The sequence below is a fragment of the Hylobates moloch genome, unplaced genomic scaffold, assembly GCF_009828535.3.
Source record: "Hylobates moloch isolate HMO894 unplaced genomic scaffold, HMol_V3 SCAFFOLD_1, whole genome shotgun sequence".
NCBI classification, from domain to species: Eukaryota; Metazoa; Chordata; class Mammalia; order Primates; family Hylobatidae; genus Hylobates; species Hylobates moloch.
This window is the reverse complement of record NW_026652276.1, coordinates 63,594,050-63,611,615: the sequence shown is the minus strand read 5'-3', so window position 1 is coordinate 63,611,615 and position 17,566 is coordinate 63,594,050. Positions and strand designations below refer to the sequence as shown.

Genomic DNA, 17,566 nt, shown 5'->3' with positions numbered 1-17,566 from the left:
TGGTTGGTCATTATTTATTTTTTATTTTTTATTTTTTGAGACGGAGTCTTGCTCTGTCCCCCAGGCTGGGGTGCAGTGGCGCAATCTCAGCTCACTGCAAGCTCCGCCTCCCAGGTTCACGCCATTCTCCTGCCTCAGCCTCCCGAGTAGCTGGGACTACAGGCACCTGCCACCACGCCCGGCTAATTTTTTGTATTTTTAGTAGAGACGGGGTTTCACCGTGTTAGCCAGGATGGTCTCGATCTCCTGACCTCGTGATCCGCCCGCCTCGGCCTCCCAAAGTGCTGGGATTACAGGCTTGAGCCACCTCGCCCGGCCTGGTTGGTCATTATTTTTATACTCACCTGATCTTCTACATAAGTTCTGACCACTACAGTATCTTTGGCCATTTTCTTCCTAATTAAGGCTTGTTCTTTTTCATACTCTTTTTCATACTCAGAGTATACAAATCCAGGTGCTGTTTCTCCAACTTTGGGTTCTTGAACAAATGCAGTCACTTGTGTCTGGTAAAGCATTTCTTGCTGTGACTTCATCAGTGACTCATAATCAGCTAAGAGTTAAGAACATAAGTTAATTTTTAATGTTCTTATTAGAAAACAGTCATACCACTATGCATTCAGGTAAACTCTACACTGGGGAAAGTTGATAACCAAGAGCCAAATTTTCCAAATATCTACTCTTGAAGTGCTCAATATTTTCTAGATGGAATTTGGAAACCAAACTTACACTAACAAGTCAAACCAGCCACTACAATTGTAGAAAGAATTTTATATTAGCAGTCAGTTTTGGGGGGATCTACCATGGAGGTCTTCCTAATTTGCTGTGTGGCTTTTAATAATTCATTTACCTTCCTGAATATTGAGTGCTTTATCTGCTAAATGAAGATAATATTGTAATTTCCTCTAAGGGATACTGTATAGGTCAAATGAAACAGAGTGTGAACCAGTTCACTGTAAATGTGAACAGTCTAGCATGAAAGCTATTGCATTTGTTTTCAAGTTAAAAACATTAAAAATCCTGACTTCCAGGTTTTCTTTAAAATATCAGGAGCTCTAGCAACACTGAGCCTGGTAACAGCCTGGTGTGTGCCGGGTAACAGCCTGGTGCATGCCTGGCAACAACACAGCTACTGTCTCTTTGAGTCAGGGCACCTACTCTCCAGTTTGCCACTGTTTTCATTGAGCTCACTGTTACCTGCCTGGGCCTGGAATGCAACTGGATTTAGAATCTCTGCATTTTCAGAGGCATGATATGCCTAGAAACAAATACACCAAACAGAAAATATCGCTAGAACCTCGGAAGTTTGACGCCAGTATAGTTTTTGAGGCCATGTGGTCTAAAACATTTTCCATACAACTGAGGCAAAGACACTGGGGCAAAGTATCAAAACCAGTAAATGGCAACAGGTTTTTCAGCAAACGGACAGCACTGCTATCTCCTTGTATTTCAGTTCTTATCATGCACATAGAAACTAGGGTTGCACTTACCTTCTTCAAGCAAGGAAGCAGATGCAGAAGTTTCTCCATGCTTATTACGAATAACAATAGTGTATTCTCCAGCATCATCAGCAAAAGTCATAGAAATCACCAGCTTGCATTCACCGGTTTGTTTGTTGTAACTCACTTTGTATCTTTATGTAAATGTACAAAATTTAAAAATCAGTTATCAACAACCCTTCTGTGGGTAAAATAATTGGACTTATCTGTGAGTAGATCTGTGGTATAAAATTCAATGACCCTAAACATATGACTAAGCCCCACAATAGATTATAAGATTGCTGAAAATTAAGAAAAATGCAAGTAATGAGGGCCAAATAAGTTAAAATATTCATTTTAAAGAATATTTATTGCTAGAATCAGTCATGAAATTAAGTGGTTTTCAGAGTTTATGTTAGCAAATGATCAGGTCACTTAAACAACGGGTATTTTCGCTTTGTTCGTTATTTTTCTCATTATTTCATTCAGAGATCAAATGAATAATTAAAACAATACATTCCTTTAAATATTTCAGTATTAACGCTCTGATACATTATATTTATTATTATTAAGGTACGGCACCTACATTTTTAGATAACCAGGTTGCCCTTTTTATCTTAAATTGCAAAATATTCAGAGCTAAATTTTATATTGAACTGAAGAAAAATTACTAGCATAGATTTTTGTGCATAACTAGCTTTCTTCTTCATTACATGGCTATTCTTCTTTTAGTCACTTGGTTATTACATGTTTTTATTGAAAATTGTCTCAAATCTTTTCTGGAAGAGTGTGTGTGTGTGTGTGTGTGTGTGTGTGAAAATCCATATTTTCTCTGCTTTTGCAACCTCAATGAATTAAACTATAATGTAAAGAAATATATCTCCCATCCACTTTTGTCACATAGCTTTATTTCTTAGGAAATAAAATGCACAAAAAAATGTAAAAATACCTCAAAACAAACTAAGAAGTCTCCACAATGAAAGAGCCTATGCTCAGGGTCAGTGGGGTAAGTAAATTCTACTCTAGGCTTCATGTACATATCATACAAGTTACAGAGAACTCTATATTCAGCCATCAAAATACCTGTATCCAGTGGTTAGAGGAACACCAGATTTTTTCCAGTATACATGGGGCTTTGGGTTGCCGCCAACTTGGCATCCAAACACCACACTCCCACCTTCCACCAGTTTCTGGACCACTGGTTTTGTAATAAAGTAAGGCGCAGCAGGTTCTCCAGGCCCTGCTTGTTCCTCTGTGATGCTAGTATCAGTCATAACCACATCTCTTGACTCAACAAAGCTGGAAAGAGAATTCCCCTCATATTAGCTTCTGGATTGCAATTTGCCAATACTGATGGGGCTGAAAGTCAAAATTGTACTAGAACAGCTACTAATTAGCAAAATGTTTTACCGTTTCTCTTCTGTAGTAAATTTCTCACTCACGCCTGTGGTTTCCTTTTCAAATTCTTCTGACACTAAAAGAAGACAAAAGTTTCTCACTGAGATGTTTAGTGACCCCTGCTTAGCACTGACAGTTAAATTGACCATATAATCTCCCCCCAAGTTCCAAAAAGGGACATCATTTCAAGGTGCACAGAAACCATATTGTGGAAAAGAGTGTCAGATGCAAGTGATGGCATGTGCATTAGGACTGTGGGAGGGTGGCCACTAACCCTGCACAGCCAGATAGCAGGATGTACTGACGGTTCCAGCCTCGTTTACAGCACTGCAAGTAAATCGCCCGCTGTCTTCCGCAAACGCTTCGCGAATCATAAGACGAGCAATTCCACTCTGGAAGGTTATCTGGAAGTCAATGGAACTTTCGATTTGGTAGTCTTCCCTGTACCAAGTCACTGTCGGGGATGGGTATCCAGAGATGTGGCACTCCAAGGTGACAGATTCACCTTCTATGACAGTCACATTTTTTAAGCCCTGAAGAGAGGAGAAAAAATAAATAATGATATGTGTACATATTCATTAATCATTTCTGTTTTGTAACAAATGTGGAGTTTGAACTTACGCATTTCAACTGCCACAAAATGGCCTTTTAATCAGGACTCCAGAAATAGTAGTAGAGAGACTAATATTTATATAATGTACTAATATATTAGTAAAGAGCTGTAAGGCTCAATAGCAAATGCTACCTATTCAACAAAGCTTTGCCATGGTATCACCAACTGGAATGAATCTATCCCTCCCATGGATTCTCCTTCTGTTGTGATGCTTATCACCTTATATATTTTATTATGCTTGTTTATGTACATTTTCTCTGATGGCAAAGAAAATATTTCAAAGAGGGATGGATTGGTCTTTATGTCTCCACAGCTCCTGCAATAATGCCTTCTGCATATGAGAAGCTTATTAAATCTTTTGAATCCATGAATGATGTACCACATAGAGTTCCCCTCTTCCTTGCCAAATATGGTCAAGTATGGTCTTCCAGACCAAATATGGTCTTAAAATGAGCATCTGTAAGCTCACTAATGTCATTTTTGTATTAATTTCAGAAACTGATCTTTGCAAACATGTATTAAAATGATTTGAGCAGATATGAATAGGGTCCAACATAATCAACTTCTTTACTCACCGAGACCAAAGTTGGTGGGGTAACAGGAATTTCAACAGGTGCTGGTACTCTTGCTGTTTCTGTTACCTAGATTTTTACAAATTATATTACAAAATGCTCATGAAATTAAGGGAAATCTCATAAACTCTTAGCTCATGCAACATTATATAATTATAAAAATATAAAAATAATTATAAAAATAATTTGAGAAAATGATCTCTGACCCATATACTATGCTCCATAAAAATCAGGTCTTAGTATGGTAAAGGGGAAAGGCAAGACTCCGCTGGCTACTTTTCAGTACAAACTAGCCAACCACCTGGCCTTGCTCAATGGGAGTGGACCATGTAACAGCAGGTAACCAGTGACCAACCTTGGCTTCGCGTCCGTGCAGTACTTCAAAGCGCTCTTCACGGACGGTGTCGCCAGTGATGCTCACCCCTACTTCCTTTTTCACCTCAACGCCAGCTTCACTCTTGTAAGTATCTGGCGTGTCAGCAAAGGGGAATTGTGGTGAGGGTGCGGGCTCTGCCCTTACTCTAGTCTCGCTGGGCTTCACAGTAGGAGCCTTCACCGATTTGGTGATCTTCTGAGCAGAAGATGTGGCTGACAATTCTTTTTGTAATGTGGCAATAGCACTACCGGCTATTGATGCCTACATGGAAACAGAGTCAGAAAATAAAGTCATTTAACCATTCTCCGATGGCTAGCCCTCTTGGACTGAGTCTGAGCCTATTTTCTATAAGGTCTGTTTTTTAATGTTCTCATTATCACTCATTATCACACAGTTAATGAAAAGTTAGTTAGAGATAAGCCAATTATAAAGCTCCTTGTCATGCCTGTTAGTTTGTAAAACAAATTTTAAAATATCTTTTTTAAAGAGTTGTATTCAGAACTCCTTATTTTACAGCCTTTATCATAAAAGGACAAGATCTTCTAAAGCTTAGTCATGAATTTTCACTTAACCATTCCGATGAATGCCACTTTTGAAAATACCACAGTGGGAGATTCAAAATTAAGAAATTATTGAAATTGTTGGTAAATTCCTAAGAACTACTTTGCAATAGTACCTTTGGGTTTTAGCCACAAATCTACGTGAAAGGTAAACATGAAGACATTCAGAAAAAATATTTTAAAGGTTTCCTTACTGCTTTTATTCTGTTGTGCTCTATGGTTATTTGTTTTGTAATTTGGGACTAAATCAAATATAGGCGTTATATGTAACTTACAGTTCTTTGAAGGCATAGAAAGCTTGGGTTCTGTTTCTTGGATATGTATAATAACAATAGTGACTAATATCAAGGATTTATTACATGCTGACAACTTAAGGTTTTTATGTCCTTTTTACTTGCACTTCACATGTATGCTTACTTCCTCCTCATGACAGAGGTTATAAGGGGGAAGATAGGGCATTAATCCAGAGCTATTTGATTCCACAATCCAACCCAACCACCATGCAGTACCACCTCTCCATCTTGCTATATTGAGTATATAAATATATGATTTCTCAATGTCTGTCTTTATTATTGAAACACATTCACAGTTAAGTTACTCTGAAATATCTCACAGCATAAGTAAAACTATGCTGTGTAACACATTACCTTTCACAAAATCATTAGAACAATAGTAATCAAAACAATTGAGTTTGAGCTGTCCCTGAAATGTGAACTAGAGAGTAGCTTGTGTGGATTTGTGTCTCCTCAGAGGTATAAGATAACCACTTGTGACTCTAGGCTCACTCCCCTGGGCGAGTTTCAGAAACCAAACCTTTAGGGCATCTGGGCCCACTGTGAATGCAAACACACACACACACACACACACACATCACCAAAAAAGAAGCCTCCATTGGCCTACCCCAAAGATGCTCTATTTCACAGGTTAGATACTTATTTCCTTTAAACATTTCTGTATCATGCTCTGTAACTTCTTACCTCATATCCATGTTCTGTCTTAGGAACAGAAATTTTTGAAACAGTAAAGTGAGGGCTAGCTGTGCGGGGGCGTTTATCCACATGGACTAATCTTTCCGTTGTTAGATCTGTAGTTTTCTTGATCTGCATTGAAATGAAACTCAGTGATACCATTGATCACCAGATGACCACAGCAGTGAGGCTTGCTTTACCATGAACAAGGTGAAAAATCAGCAGGTATAGACTCACCTGTGATGATATGTGCATTCCCATTTGATCAGTAGTTTTGATATGAGTCTCAGAAGGAGCCTGGATTACTCTAGGCTTGACTGCTTTACGGACAACGTGGGGTTCTGAGGCTGGACGTTGGGGAGGCTCAGCTACCTTTGCGGCGGAAATGCGTTCCTTATATCCGTACTCCAAAGTGGTCTGCTGAGCATAGGATTCTTCAAGATGCCCAGGCTCTCTGGGCTCTCTGACTCGGGCCTGGTCTACTGCAGCAACAACTGTTGCTACAGCTTCAGCCTTTTTTCCAACGTCCACCTGGAGACAAGGTTTCCAGAATTAATACATAGGAATATCGAGATCAGGCTGGAATATCTCCTAGGCATCAGGACAGGCAGATGGCATCCACATTATACAGCAGTGTTAATGTGTCTAGAAATGTATCTCAGAAACACTTTTACATACTATTTCATTATTATATTGTACAGACATCTATTTAGATATACTCTCTGTACACCTGCTTAATTATACTAGACATTAAATCACATATACACAACATAGGACAATCACAATATGAACATAAAATCTTAAGGAGAGTTTGAAATTTTCTAGAATTTTTCCAGGCAGACAATCAATCAGCAATTGGAAAATCAGAATTTTGGAGCTGGTTCTTTTCACTGATTATTTTTATTATCTTGCTGACCATTTAGTCTGGTGTCAATGCAGGGACAGTGATGATATAAGTGCACTCAAACACCGTCATCATCCCATCCAGAAAAATCAGTGACTACAGAGTTATATGGTTGCATGCAAATCGGACATAACGTGAAAGCTCACGAACACAGAGTGAGCATATGAATTTACTTATGATTCCCTAATGGTAAGATTTGTTTAATCTATCAGAAAATACCTTTCTTAAAACACACAGATGACAAAGAGAACCCCGTGCAAATGAAAATATTGTGATTAAAATGAAAGTGTTATCATGTTTGGATTCAAGAGAACAATCTTTCACATTGAAGTTTAATTTACTTTCATTATTATGGAGAGTTAAAGCGAAGAATGAAACAAATATTGTTTTCTTGTTTCTGAGTCTGATGAACATAAATGGAAATACAATTTGCAGAGGAGTTTCTTTCAAAGAAGGCAAACTAGCTGATGTGGCTTAGATATTATGATTCTATGTGATACTTGGAAACGGCATACCGCAAAAATCACATAGCCGTGTTCATTTTAAAAGTACATTTTAAAAGTGCATTTTAAAAGTAAGATTGGAAAATTTTATTAATATTTAGTTTTCTATACCTGTGAATAGAATCTAGAATGCATCGGAAACATTCTACTATGCTACATGTATATCTTTAAAAATTATTCTCTGAAACATTCAAGATATAAATGAGATTTTTCTGAGATGGAATTGGGTCTTTAGTGATCATGGGCTTTATCCAGGTCTTCCTTTAGGAAGACACAAACAATTTCATCTGCCTCAAAGGACTGCAAATACCATCTTCACTTTAGATTGCATCATCTCAGAAAAAAACATAAAATACACGTGAGGCTTAGGTGAGTTAAGTTTGTCCATTTATTTGTTTCTTTTTTAAAAACTATATTGGCAATGAGCTGACTTTAATTGTATAGACATTTTAAAATGTTAACATCTTTGACAGATAACACTAAATAAATAAATATTATTTTGCTTGTGGAGTGATCACATTTCCACTATATCCCATTTGAACTTTTTAGCCAGTCTGATATGAAGTAGTCAGGTTAAGTCTTAATTTTATTTTAACAATGATAAACTGTCATAGAAACTGTCATTTGACTAAATATCACACAACTGAAAGAAATATTTAAATTTTGTTCTTGATTTTAAACATATGGAAAAATCTTAATCATGGTAGAATATTTTAAATTGAGGAAGCATCTGTCTGTTTTTTCCTTGAATTATTGTATATCAAATTTATATACACACACTTATTGGTGGACTACAAATGAGTATGCTGGTAACCGCTTTTATTTCTTAGTGGACTTTGATATCTCTCATATGCTTGTAATCTAGAGAAGCAGGAAGACAAATTGGACTAGAATACTCCAATTCATACCAGTTAAATGCTGAGAATAAATTTAGGAGACATAAAGAAGAGTATTATTTGGTCTGACTTTTCACTACTAGAAATGCTCACTGTTCAACTGGAGGATGGAATGAATCTAACCATCTCTATTGTTTTATTGATCAGTTAAGCAATTAGATGGAACACTAGAAGCACAATTCATGATGGATGAAAAGTTATGAGAGTTGATGATGAAATGGGATGAAACAATACTTTTCACCTCCATAGCATCAGTTTTCATCTCTTCTCGAAAAAGGTGTGTTTGTTCTTGTTTAATAGCGAATCCTTCTCTAGTCATTGGCGGTGTGGCTGGTTCAGCAGATTTTGCAGTGGTAACTACTACTTTAGGTATAAACATTTTCTCACCTTCCGTCCTTAGCTAATTTTTAACAAAAATAAGATAGTCAATTCATGATAAAATTTGAATGGAAACAAAAATAAAAAGTTAATCACTCATGAAGTATGTTGCATAGTGGAATTTCTGTCATTTATGAGACTTCCGAAATGCTGGTATGCCATTAAATGTTAGACTTGAGTAAAGGTTTAAAAAGTTTATTTTAAATCATATCTTAGAAAAAAAAAGATGTAGAGTTAGAAAATGACACTGAGGGAAATACAAATAGGATTCAGGCCATCCTGCTAATGAAATGGAAAAACTTTAGCTGCTAATTTTCAAGTGGTATATTAGCAATAAAGAATACAGTTAGGTAAATGGCTCATTTGGAGTAAATGACAGAGTCATGGGAAACAGTTTAATTCATGGATATTTCATAGCTACAAATAGATATGGTAATCTTTTCATGGCTTATGTGTAATTGTTCTGTTTGGATACTTCCTTCTCTAGATTTTAATATGCATCTTGTTTAGCTTTAGTGGGAGCTGCTACAGCAGGCATTATAATTTTTTCAGCTTATCTTCTCCTCTGATATTTACAGGAGGGAAAAAAGGTAAAGTTTCATACAAAGAAAATTATGGGTAATTTACTGAAATAAGTCATACTCCATAACATAATATACTGAATTTATGACCCTTCAAAACACGTCTTCTTGACAGTGAGTACGAGTCATCATTTACTTATACATCTTCCGTGTTTTTAAAAAATATTCATGGGCCTCTTAAAATTAGCCTGCATGCAATTTTAATCAACTTCTGGAAGATTCCCAGATGTTAATAAAATGTTGAAAATAATGGTGAAGAGATAAGTGGAGAAAGGGATATGTAGTAATATTAACAATAATAAATCTTTTATAGTTTCCAATGGTTTGTCTAAAAAATAAATTTGGTTAATAGTGACTCATATATAAGAAATTCAGAGATTTGATATTAATGTATTATAATAAGGGATTTCACATGATATGTGGTATTAATGTATTATAATAGGGGATTTCACACTTGGAACAATAGTCACCTTTCCATGGGTAACTTGGATTTGTTCTTGTCTAGTAGCCATAGTTTCTCTAGTTCTCAGTATTGTTTCTTGTTCTTTGGCTTTAGCAGTAGCAACTGCTATTGTAGACAAGGCAGTTTTCTCAGCTTCCTTTCTCATCTGATTATTACAGTAAAATCAAGATTTAAGTTGAACAGGGCTTCAAACACACATAGTATGACCCTTCCCCCTTCCTCATGGGGATGCAAGATGGTTATTCAGGGTTAAATACACAAGAGAAATAAACTTTCACCCGGCAATGTCTACATATACTGACTGAGAATCACAAAACTTAGAAATGTTAGCTATTAAAAAACCTCTAGATGAGTCCCTGTGTCGCTTTTTAAAAATTAAACTAAAAAATGCTAATCTTCATGCAAAGAATAATGGTGAATAAAATGAATTATAAATATTACAGATGGATGAAAATCAAATGTGCAGATAAAATTAATGATAATCAGTCACATATTTACCATTTTGTTTTTAGTTAGGGATTTGAAAAGGCAAATACATATTAATAATTCATACCATATTGTAGTTAATAGTTTACTAGAAATTAGTTTAAAGATGAAATTGTCACAGCTCAAATGTCTGTATTCACCTTCTCCTGAGTTATTTGCACTTGTTCTCTTTTGGTAGTAATGCCTTCTCTACTTCTTGATACTAAATCTTGTTCTTTGACTTTGGGTGTGGCAACTATGACTTTAGGTACAACTGTTTTCCTAGTTTCCTTCATTATCTGATCATACAAAAGAAAGTAAGAAAATAGTCATTAAATTCCATAAATCTTTAATAAAAGAAACATAAGTCAAAAAGAAAGGAGGCAAAATTTCTTCCTATTCAAGGAAATTTTAATTACACTAAAATATATCATCTGAGTTACTTTGATCATCCATACTGTTTCACTGGCAAAAATATCAAAACAATAAGTCCAGTTTAAAAGAAAAAAATGTGATTGGCAATAAAAGACTAATGAGTGCTATTTTGTATTTTTCACATTTTTTAAAACTACAATCTCTGAGACATTTCAGTAGCACTGTAAATAGCACATAATTTTTTGTATTATGAATTGACTTGTTTACAGACATCTGCTTCAATAGGAAGATATTAAAGTGAATTATTATATTATATTAGTAACAAGCCAAAGAAAGTCTGAAAGTTAGGAATGAATTGGCAGTGAAAGGTAGCTGTGTGGGAAAAGAAATTTTCTATTTGCATTATAAGAAGAGGTGGAAGTGAAGAAGTGATGATTAAGATCCGTGATGAAAATGTAGGTGATTTGCAAATGAAATGGTGCAAGAGTGACTATCACATTGGCAGGAAGTCATCACCTTTTCATGACTTAGGTGCATTTGATCTTGTTTTATGGTAGTTTCTTCTTGAGCTCCCAGGACTGTTTCTAGTTTTGTGGACTTTGCAGTGGCAACTACCACCATGGATGCAGCAGTTATCTCAGTTTCCTGTCTTATCTGATGTTTAGAGTAAAATAAAGATTTGAGTTTCAAAAGATACAAAAGAAATGGCAAGACATCCTTGAAACATTCAGGAAAATACAGAATGCTTAGTGGTGAAAGATAAAATGTCAGATTTCCATTTCAGGGGCCTACACTTGTGCTTAATACATAGACTGCTTTCCTGAGGAATGGGCTTCTTTTCTGCCCACATGTGCCTTAGCAAATTGTCCTAGAACTGAAAATATCTTATCTTGAGACATGTCGACATGTTAGGGAACCCGGTGGGTGGCTGGTGACAAGTGGCTGGAAAACTATAGGCCAGCTGAACTTGCCAGTCACCAGCATTGCAATGGTAATGGGGATTTCTATGCCTTTGATTATGCTAAGTAGGGTTCCTGCTGCTTTCAAAGTGTCTCACTCACAGTAAGGACGGGGAAATTCAGTCAGCAGCCTCTGGTCAGCCTTTTAAGTGTGCAGGGTTCTCAACTGGACCTTTAAAGAAAGTAGCTCTAAGATCAGCAAAGAGCTTGAGTTCAAGGAGGATGAGCACAGGGGCCCTCTTCAATATGGAAGAATTCAAGATAAATGCCTCTCTCCTGACACTTAAAGGCTTGATTTCACATAAGGGAGAGATGTGGATTTTAGTGACACTGAGATTGTCTTCACACAGCTCTATGGCACAACAGCAGCAAATGCTTCTAGGTCACTGTTTATCAACCATGAATTGAAGGCATTTTTTTTTTTTTGAGGAAGTATTTGCTTTCTCTGATGTCTGGCATTTCCTCACTTTCCCTTGCTATTTATTCAGGGTGTTTATGGCTGATGTATGTGTGTGTGTATGTGTGCGTGTGCATGTAAAGTTTGTGCATTACAATCTAAGTGACTGAGGGCTTAGGCTATGCACAAAGAAACCAACTGTCCCGGTAGGTAACTGGACTGGCATGATATCTATCATCCATTTATGTATGTTCTAGAAAGTTCATAGATGTGCCCTAAACTGTTCTGTAGACAATCTCCTGAAAACTGATCGAGTGGAAAATAGTGCAATGTGAACATAATTTCCATCCTGAGTTTCAATACTAGACATAGAGGAACAATAACAAAAAACATACAACAAAAGACTTCTCCATTTAGGGGTTTTGATTATAAGCTACCTGCAGCTAGCTGTAATGCGATATTGTCAACAAACTACAAAATATTTAGAAAATTGGACTTACTGCTTCTTGAGTTACTTGTTTTTGTTTCGTAGTAATTTCTTTAGAAATTCTAGTTTCTTGTTCTTTGGCTTTAGCTGCGGAAATTACTACTTTTGGTACAAATGTTTTTTCAGTTTCTTTTCTTATCTGCAAACAATGATTTAAAAAAAAACTTTATTTCCTGATGCCCATTGAAATGATATGGTGGTTATTAAATATAACAACATAGGAATTTGAAGATGTAAAATCCCTTTTCTGGAGATGTCACTAAATAAAATAAATAATTTCATGTTCATAAATCATGCTCTTTCTCTCCTTAAACTGTAAATTATGTAGGCTGCTTAGAGAAAACAAAGTTGAATTCAACAATTTGTTTTGAACAGCAGAATTGTAGTCTTCTTTAAAATGATTTCCAATTTTTACAAATAGATCTATGGCAATATTATTCTGTACTAATTCTGTCATCTAAAGGTAATCTTAGAATATATATCAGAATGGAAGACTTTAGAAGTAATTTTGTCTGATCTTTTCATTTTACATGTGAGAAATCAAGCATGGATAATTTATAATCTGCATTTATAGAATATTTTTGTTTTGTCAATTTTCCTAAATACTGTGAAGAATGCTGTTTCCATCTGGGTACCTAAGGTATATGCGTATATAGGGGGGCAGTTTTCTCTATTTGCCTCTTTGCCGTTCTCAAATATCTCATCACTGAAACACAGGATCTCAAGGCTGAAAGGGACTTGAAAATTCATCTTCTCAAACCACCCAACAGCCAACTGGTTCCACTGGCCAAGAGCTCTACTAACTGGCATTTTCCAATCTGTCCCCAAATGCGGCCAACCATGGGGCTGTCCTTTTCACCTTTTCTGGTCATTTGGCTTGTTAAAGCCATGCTGTCCATTCCACTTCAAACTCATGTGCAAATGTCTTCCCAAGGAGCCAGGAAGCAGTTGCTAAGATTTCTAAAGCAAAGTGAGTTCAGTGTCTCCTCCACTTTTCCCCATTCCTGCCTCAGCATCTATTTCTTCCTCCTGGTTTTACCCATCTGTCCTCTCCCTATAGTCATATACTTAGTGCATCCCCAGATCAATGTGGTGAGACCCCTGTTTCTACTCCTGGTGTATGTTCACAGAGTTCTTTTTCATACTCACAAGGGGAGCATTCAGGGACACTACCAAACTTTGGTATCCAGTACCCAGAAATTTACACATACAACAAGGGGATTTTATTAGTATGCTAACAACCATGTGGCCCAAGAAACAACACTCTTCATGGTAAAGGTGATTATCTGTGTTGACCCCCGTAAGAACCTCAGTGAATTTTAAATAAAAACCCATTTTCACCTGCTCATGAGTTACGTGCATCTGCTCTTGCTTTGTGGTAATTACTTCTCTGGTTCTTGATTTTAATTCTTGTTCCTTGGCTTTATCGGCGGCCACTACTACCTTAGTTACAGCAGTCTTCTCCGCCTCCTTTCTTAACTGCTTTTCATAGAGAAAGGAAGAAAACACTTTAATGCATCTTACATAAAAAGAAGTTCAAGACCAGCCTGGTCAACATGGTGAAATCCTCTACTAAAAAATACAAAAATGAGCTGGGTGTGGTAGCACACACCTGTAATCCCAGCTACTCACGAGACTGAGGCACAAGAATCACTTAAACCCAGGAGGCAGAGGCTGCAGTGAGCCGAGATCATGCCACTGCACTCCAGCCTGGGCAACAGAGCGAGACTCTGTCTCAAAAAAGAAAAAAAGTTACAATAATCTGTCAGGATTTAGACATAAATGTCACACAAGAGGATAAGGAGGAAAGCTGGAATGATTTTAAACTATAACAGAAAATCTATTCAAATATGAGGTGGGACATTATCCTGGATTTATAATACTGTTCCAGCTATGAATCAAGTGTCATGTTTGTTCTGAGAAAAGTAAAAACAAAAGTCCTTTGGGGAAACTTAGAGAAATGTAATGCCTGCCCTGAAATAGTAGTTTCCACACCCAGTGTGTGCAGTGACTGAGCTCTGGAATTGACTGGTCTCTGTTTCTCCAGCCACCCTTTGCCTTCCTACCTTGAATACCATAGTTGACTTTGCCTGCTCATATAGCCCAGGTATTTCTGGCCTACTCTGCTCTTGTGATACTCACATTGTCAACACCTTTGACATCTCAGACCACCTTTTGCTCAGAAAGTTCTAAAAGTCTGGGCCCTGCTGGGCTCAAGGCTGTCTTCAGAATGAATTGAGCACAGCTGCATGCAGAGCTCAGTGGATGGTGGTTGAGTTAATGTGCACTGAAGGACGCAACTCTGTGGGTGCCCCATGGCAGCCTCACACGTACCTCTTCTTGAGCAGGTTGGACGTGCACAGCAGTCGTGGTTGTCCTCTGAGCAGTCTGCTCTACAGCGCTGATCACTGGTTCTCTCACTCTGGCCATATCAACGGCAGCAACAACAGTCGCAACAGCTGCACTTTTGTCAGCATCTTGTTTCACCTAGATTAGAAATGGCCAAGTAGATTGCTTTTTTAAATGACATGCCCAGTAGCAAATAAAAAAGCATGCTGGAAAACTGAACCACCTAGAGCAAAATACATTCATACATAAGCATTTATTATTGCCAAGAAATATAGAGACTGTATCATTAAAACCTGTATTTTATGGAAACTTCACAGATTGGAGCTTTTGTCCTAATTAAAAATGGTTTTACAAAGGATGACTACTGAATTTGGTCTTCAGTTGCTGCTATATTTTTATGTTCATATGCATGTTTCCTCCAATTTATACAAATTAAGTTTCATGGCAGAAATCCAGTTGGAGAAACTAGAATGTGAAATAAGGAAAAACAAAACCATTCTGACAGTACCTCTTTAGCACCAGTGGCAACAGCCCCTGCTGCGTAGGTAGCACTGGCCGACACACTGGCGGCAGCACCCGCAGCGCCACTGATGGTCACTTGCTCCTGGACACCATATCTCCCTTCCCATCTCTCTTCTGTCCTGATCTGAGTAGAGGTTGTCAGCGTTGTCTCTCTCATCTCAGCCTCAGATGAGGAGGCCACGTAGCCCTCTTGCTTCCAAGGGGGAGGCACTTCCGGGCCTGTGGCTATGGTGGATGCCTGAGTCTTACGCATGAGCAACGGAGACCTAACAGACCTGATGGGGGATGTGGAGATTCTTGCTGCTGGAGACACGGACCTGAAAACCAAAAGGCAGAGGTCAAGAATGTCAAAGCAAGTAGGGGTAACTGGATGTGAATCATGGGATGAAAAGCTGGAAGTGCTTTAAGGCAGAGTTTTAAAATGTGTGCCTCCATAACCTATTCAGAGGGTAAATAATGTACTTGGAAGTAATTTGTTTCAAATCTCAATAAACCTAGTAATTTGTTTTAAATCTCAATAAACCTATTCTTATCTGCTGTAACCCTGTAAGAGAATCAGCTTTAATTCCAAATAAGCTGGAGATTTTGTGCCCTGCACCTTCTCACATTAAAAAAAAAAAAAAAAAATCACAACAGAAAAAGCTACTTCTTTATTTAATATGTAGCCAAAGGAAAGACATGTCAAATCCAGCAACCTCTGTATTCCCAATTCATCTGTGTATTCCAATTCTGCGGGGTTAGAGGATGTCAAATAGGTGTTATAAGAAGAAAGGTTTCTGTAATCAAAATGCTTGTGCCACTCGACTAAGCAGCTTAAGCCAATTTTTTTCCCCTGCAGGACTTCCCACAGCCTTTACTATGTCAGTATGCCTTGTGAATTTCCAGGACAGGAGGACGCATCCTCAGGAAGCTTTCTGCAGCATGTTGCTGGGTATAGGTTGTGCAGTGCACTTTGCAAATTGCTGCTTTAGCCGAAGTGTTTGTGGACAGCTACTTTTAATTTCCTCCATATTTGTTTACACTCACCCTCCTTGTATTGCACTCTGGACTTATTTTAAATATCTTTAGAGTTATTGTGGGAATTGACTAATTTGAAAACTAATGATTCTGTGATTTTTGGTTAAATTGATAAAGTTGCTTCTTCCAGAATAGTTTTCATTGTTTGCTTTTTAGGTGTATCCAAAGTGCAAGTAGCATCAGTTGAAGAATTTGGGTGCTAAATCCCAGCACTGATGGCCAAAAAAGACTATTTCTGATCTATAGCAATAATTCTGGGGATTGGCCAACTATTGTAAGGTAAAATTTTTTTCAAAACTAATTTAATTCTTAATAAGGCTTATTACATTTTCCTCTCTAGGTGGCAGTATTGCCCTATCATTTCATTTTATTAATTCTGCATATAAGAAAATGTTTATAAATGCATCCTGTCACTATCTAGGATATTTAGCTTACACTGATCATAAATGAAATGATTATTCTAATTAAGCTCAAGGTACAGTTGATATTTTCTCTAACTTACAGAGTACCTTAACAGTACATTACAACATTAACCAGTTTCATGAAGAAATGTCTATTTTCTCGAAGAAGGGCTTTTTTTGTGTGAAAATCCATTTACATTTTGTAAATGTAATCAAACTAAAGGGAAATCTAGGGAATAAGCCTCTTTTCTGAACATGACTGCCTTCAAAATATAACAAAAACCAAGTTAGAATAATATGTAGTTTCCACTAACTGAAGAAAAGCAAAGAGACATGCGCTTTTAAGTTTCACCCTGTGCCTTGTTCTTGCTGTACTTAGTAAATGGGTTTAATTCAAAAAGAGTTAAAGACATGATTAGCATGACATGACTGATTAACAGCAGGTCACAGGTAAGCCCATAACTGTGAAAATCATTGTAATTTTGGTCATTATAGGAGAGCGCTTATTTCTGTACTTACAATAAAAAATAATCACCTGGTCACAGCGAGATACAATGCAATGAAACATGCATTCAATGAAATATGTTTGCCTTACTCTACAACAAAAATCAAGATTAAACTATGAGATATTTAGGAAGTAGTCTATCTTCGATAACCATTGTTTTCTCTGCAAATTGGCATTTTATTTCTTAATTATTTGAAAGCAAAATTTTGGGGCAATTTGGATGGTTATTAATGAACTTTCAAAACTGCTAAGATGGTCAAAATGCTCCATGGGATCAGGGACACTCCATGATTCTAAATGACCCTTAGGCTTGGGTTTTAAAATACAGTTAGGTTGTTATCTCCTCAAGAAATTGCATTTGGCTTGTGTTGTGATTTCATGGTGTGCAAACTTGGATTTAGC

At 37.1% G+C, this 17,566-nt stretch overlaps 1 protein-coding gene across 1 annotated transcript in view; it reads right to left on the bottom strand.

Moving 5' to 3' along the window:
* TTN (titin) overlaps window positions 1–17,566 on the bottom strand; it is a 288,926-nt gene that overhangs the window by 243,267 nt on the left and 28,093 nt on the right. The window contains exons 7-22 of the mRNA XM_058440679.1: window positions 15,228–15,558; window positions 14,705–14,857; window positions 13,712–13,849; window positions 12,384–12,509; window positions 11,044–11,181; window positions 10,314–10,451; window positions 9,695–9,832; window positions 6,200–6,493; window positions 5,972–6,094; window positions 4,414–4,695; window positions 4,062–4,127; window positions 3,148–3,406; window positions 2,886–2,949; window positions 2,559–2,774; window positions 1,488–1,630; window positions 345–550 (exon numbers count right to left, since the gene is read on the bottom strand). Coding sequence (XP_058296662.1) covers window positions 345–550; window positions 1,488–1,630; window positions 2,559–2,774; window positions 2,886–2,949; window positions 3,148–3,406; window positions 4,062–4,127; window positions 4,414–4,695; window positions 5,972–6,094; window positions 6,200–6,493; window positions 9,695–9,832; window positions 10,314–10,451; window positions 11,044–11,181; window positions 12,384–12,509; window positions 13,712–13,849; window positions 14,705–14,857; window positions 15,228–15,558 — 2,815 coding nt within the window. The remainder of the gene's footprint in view (window positions 1–344; window positions 551–1,487; window positions 1,631–2,558; window positions 2,775–2,885; window positions 2,950–3,147; window positions 3,407–4,061; window positions 4,128–4,413; window positions 4,696–5,971; window positions 6,095–6,199; window positions 6,494–9,694; window positions 9,833–10,313; window positions 10,452–11,043; window positions 11,182–12,383; window positions 12,510–13,711; window positions 13,850–14,704; window positions 14,858–15,227; window positions 15,559–17,566) is intronic.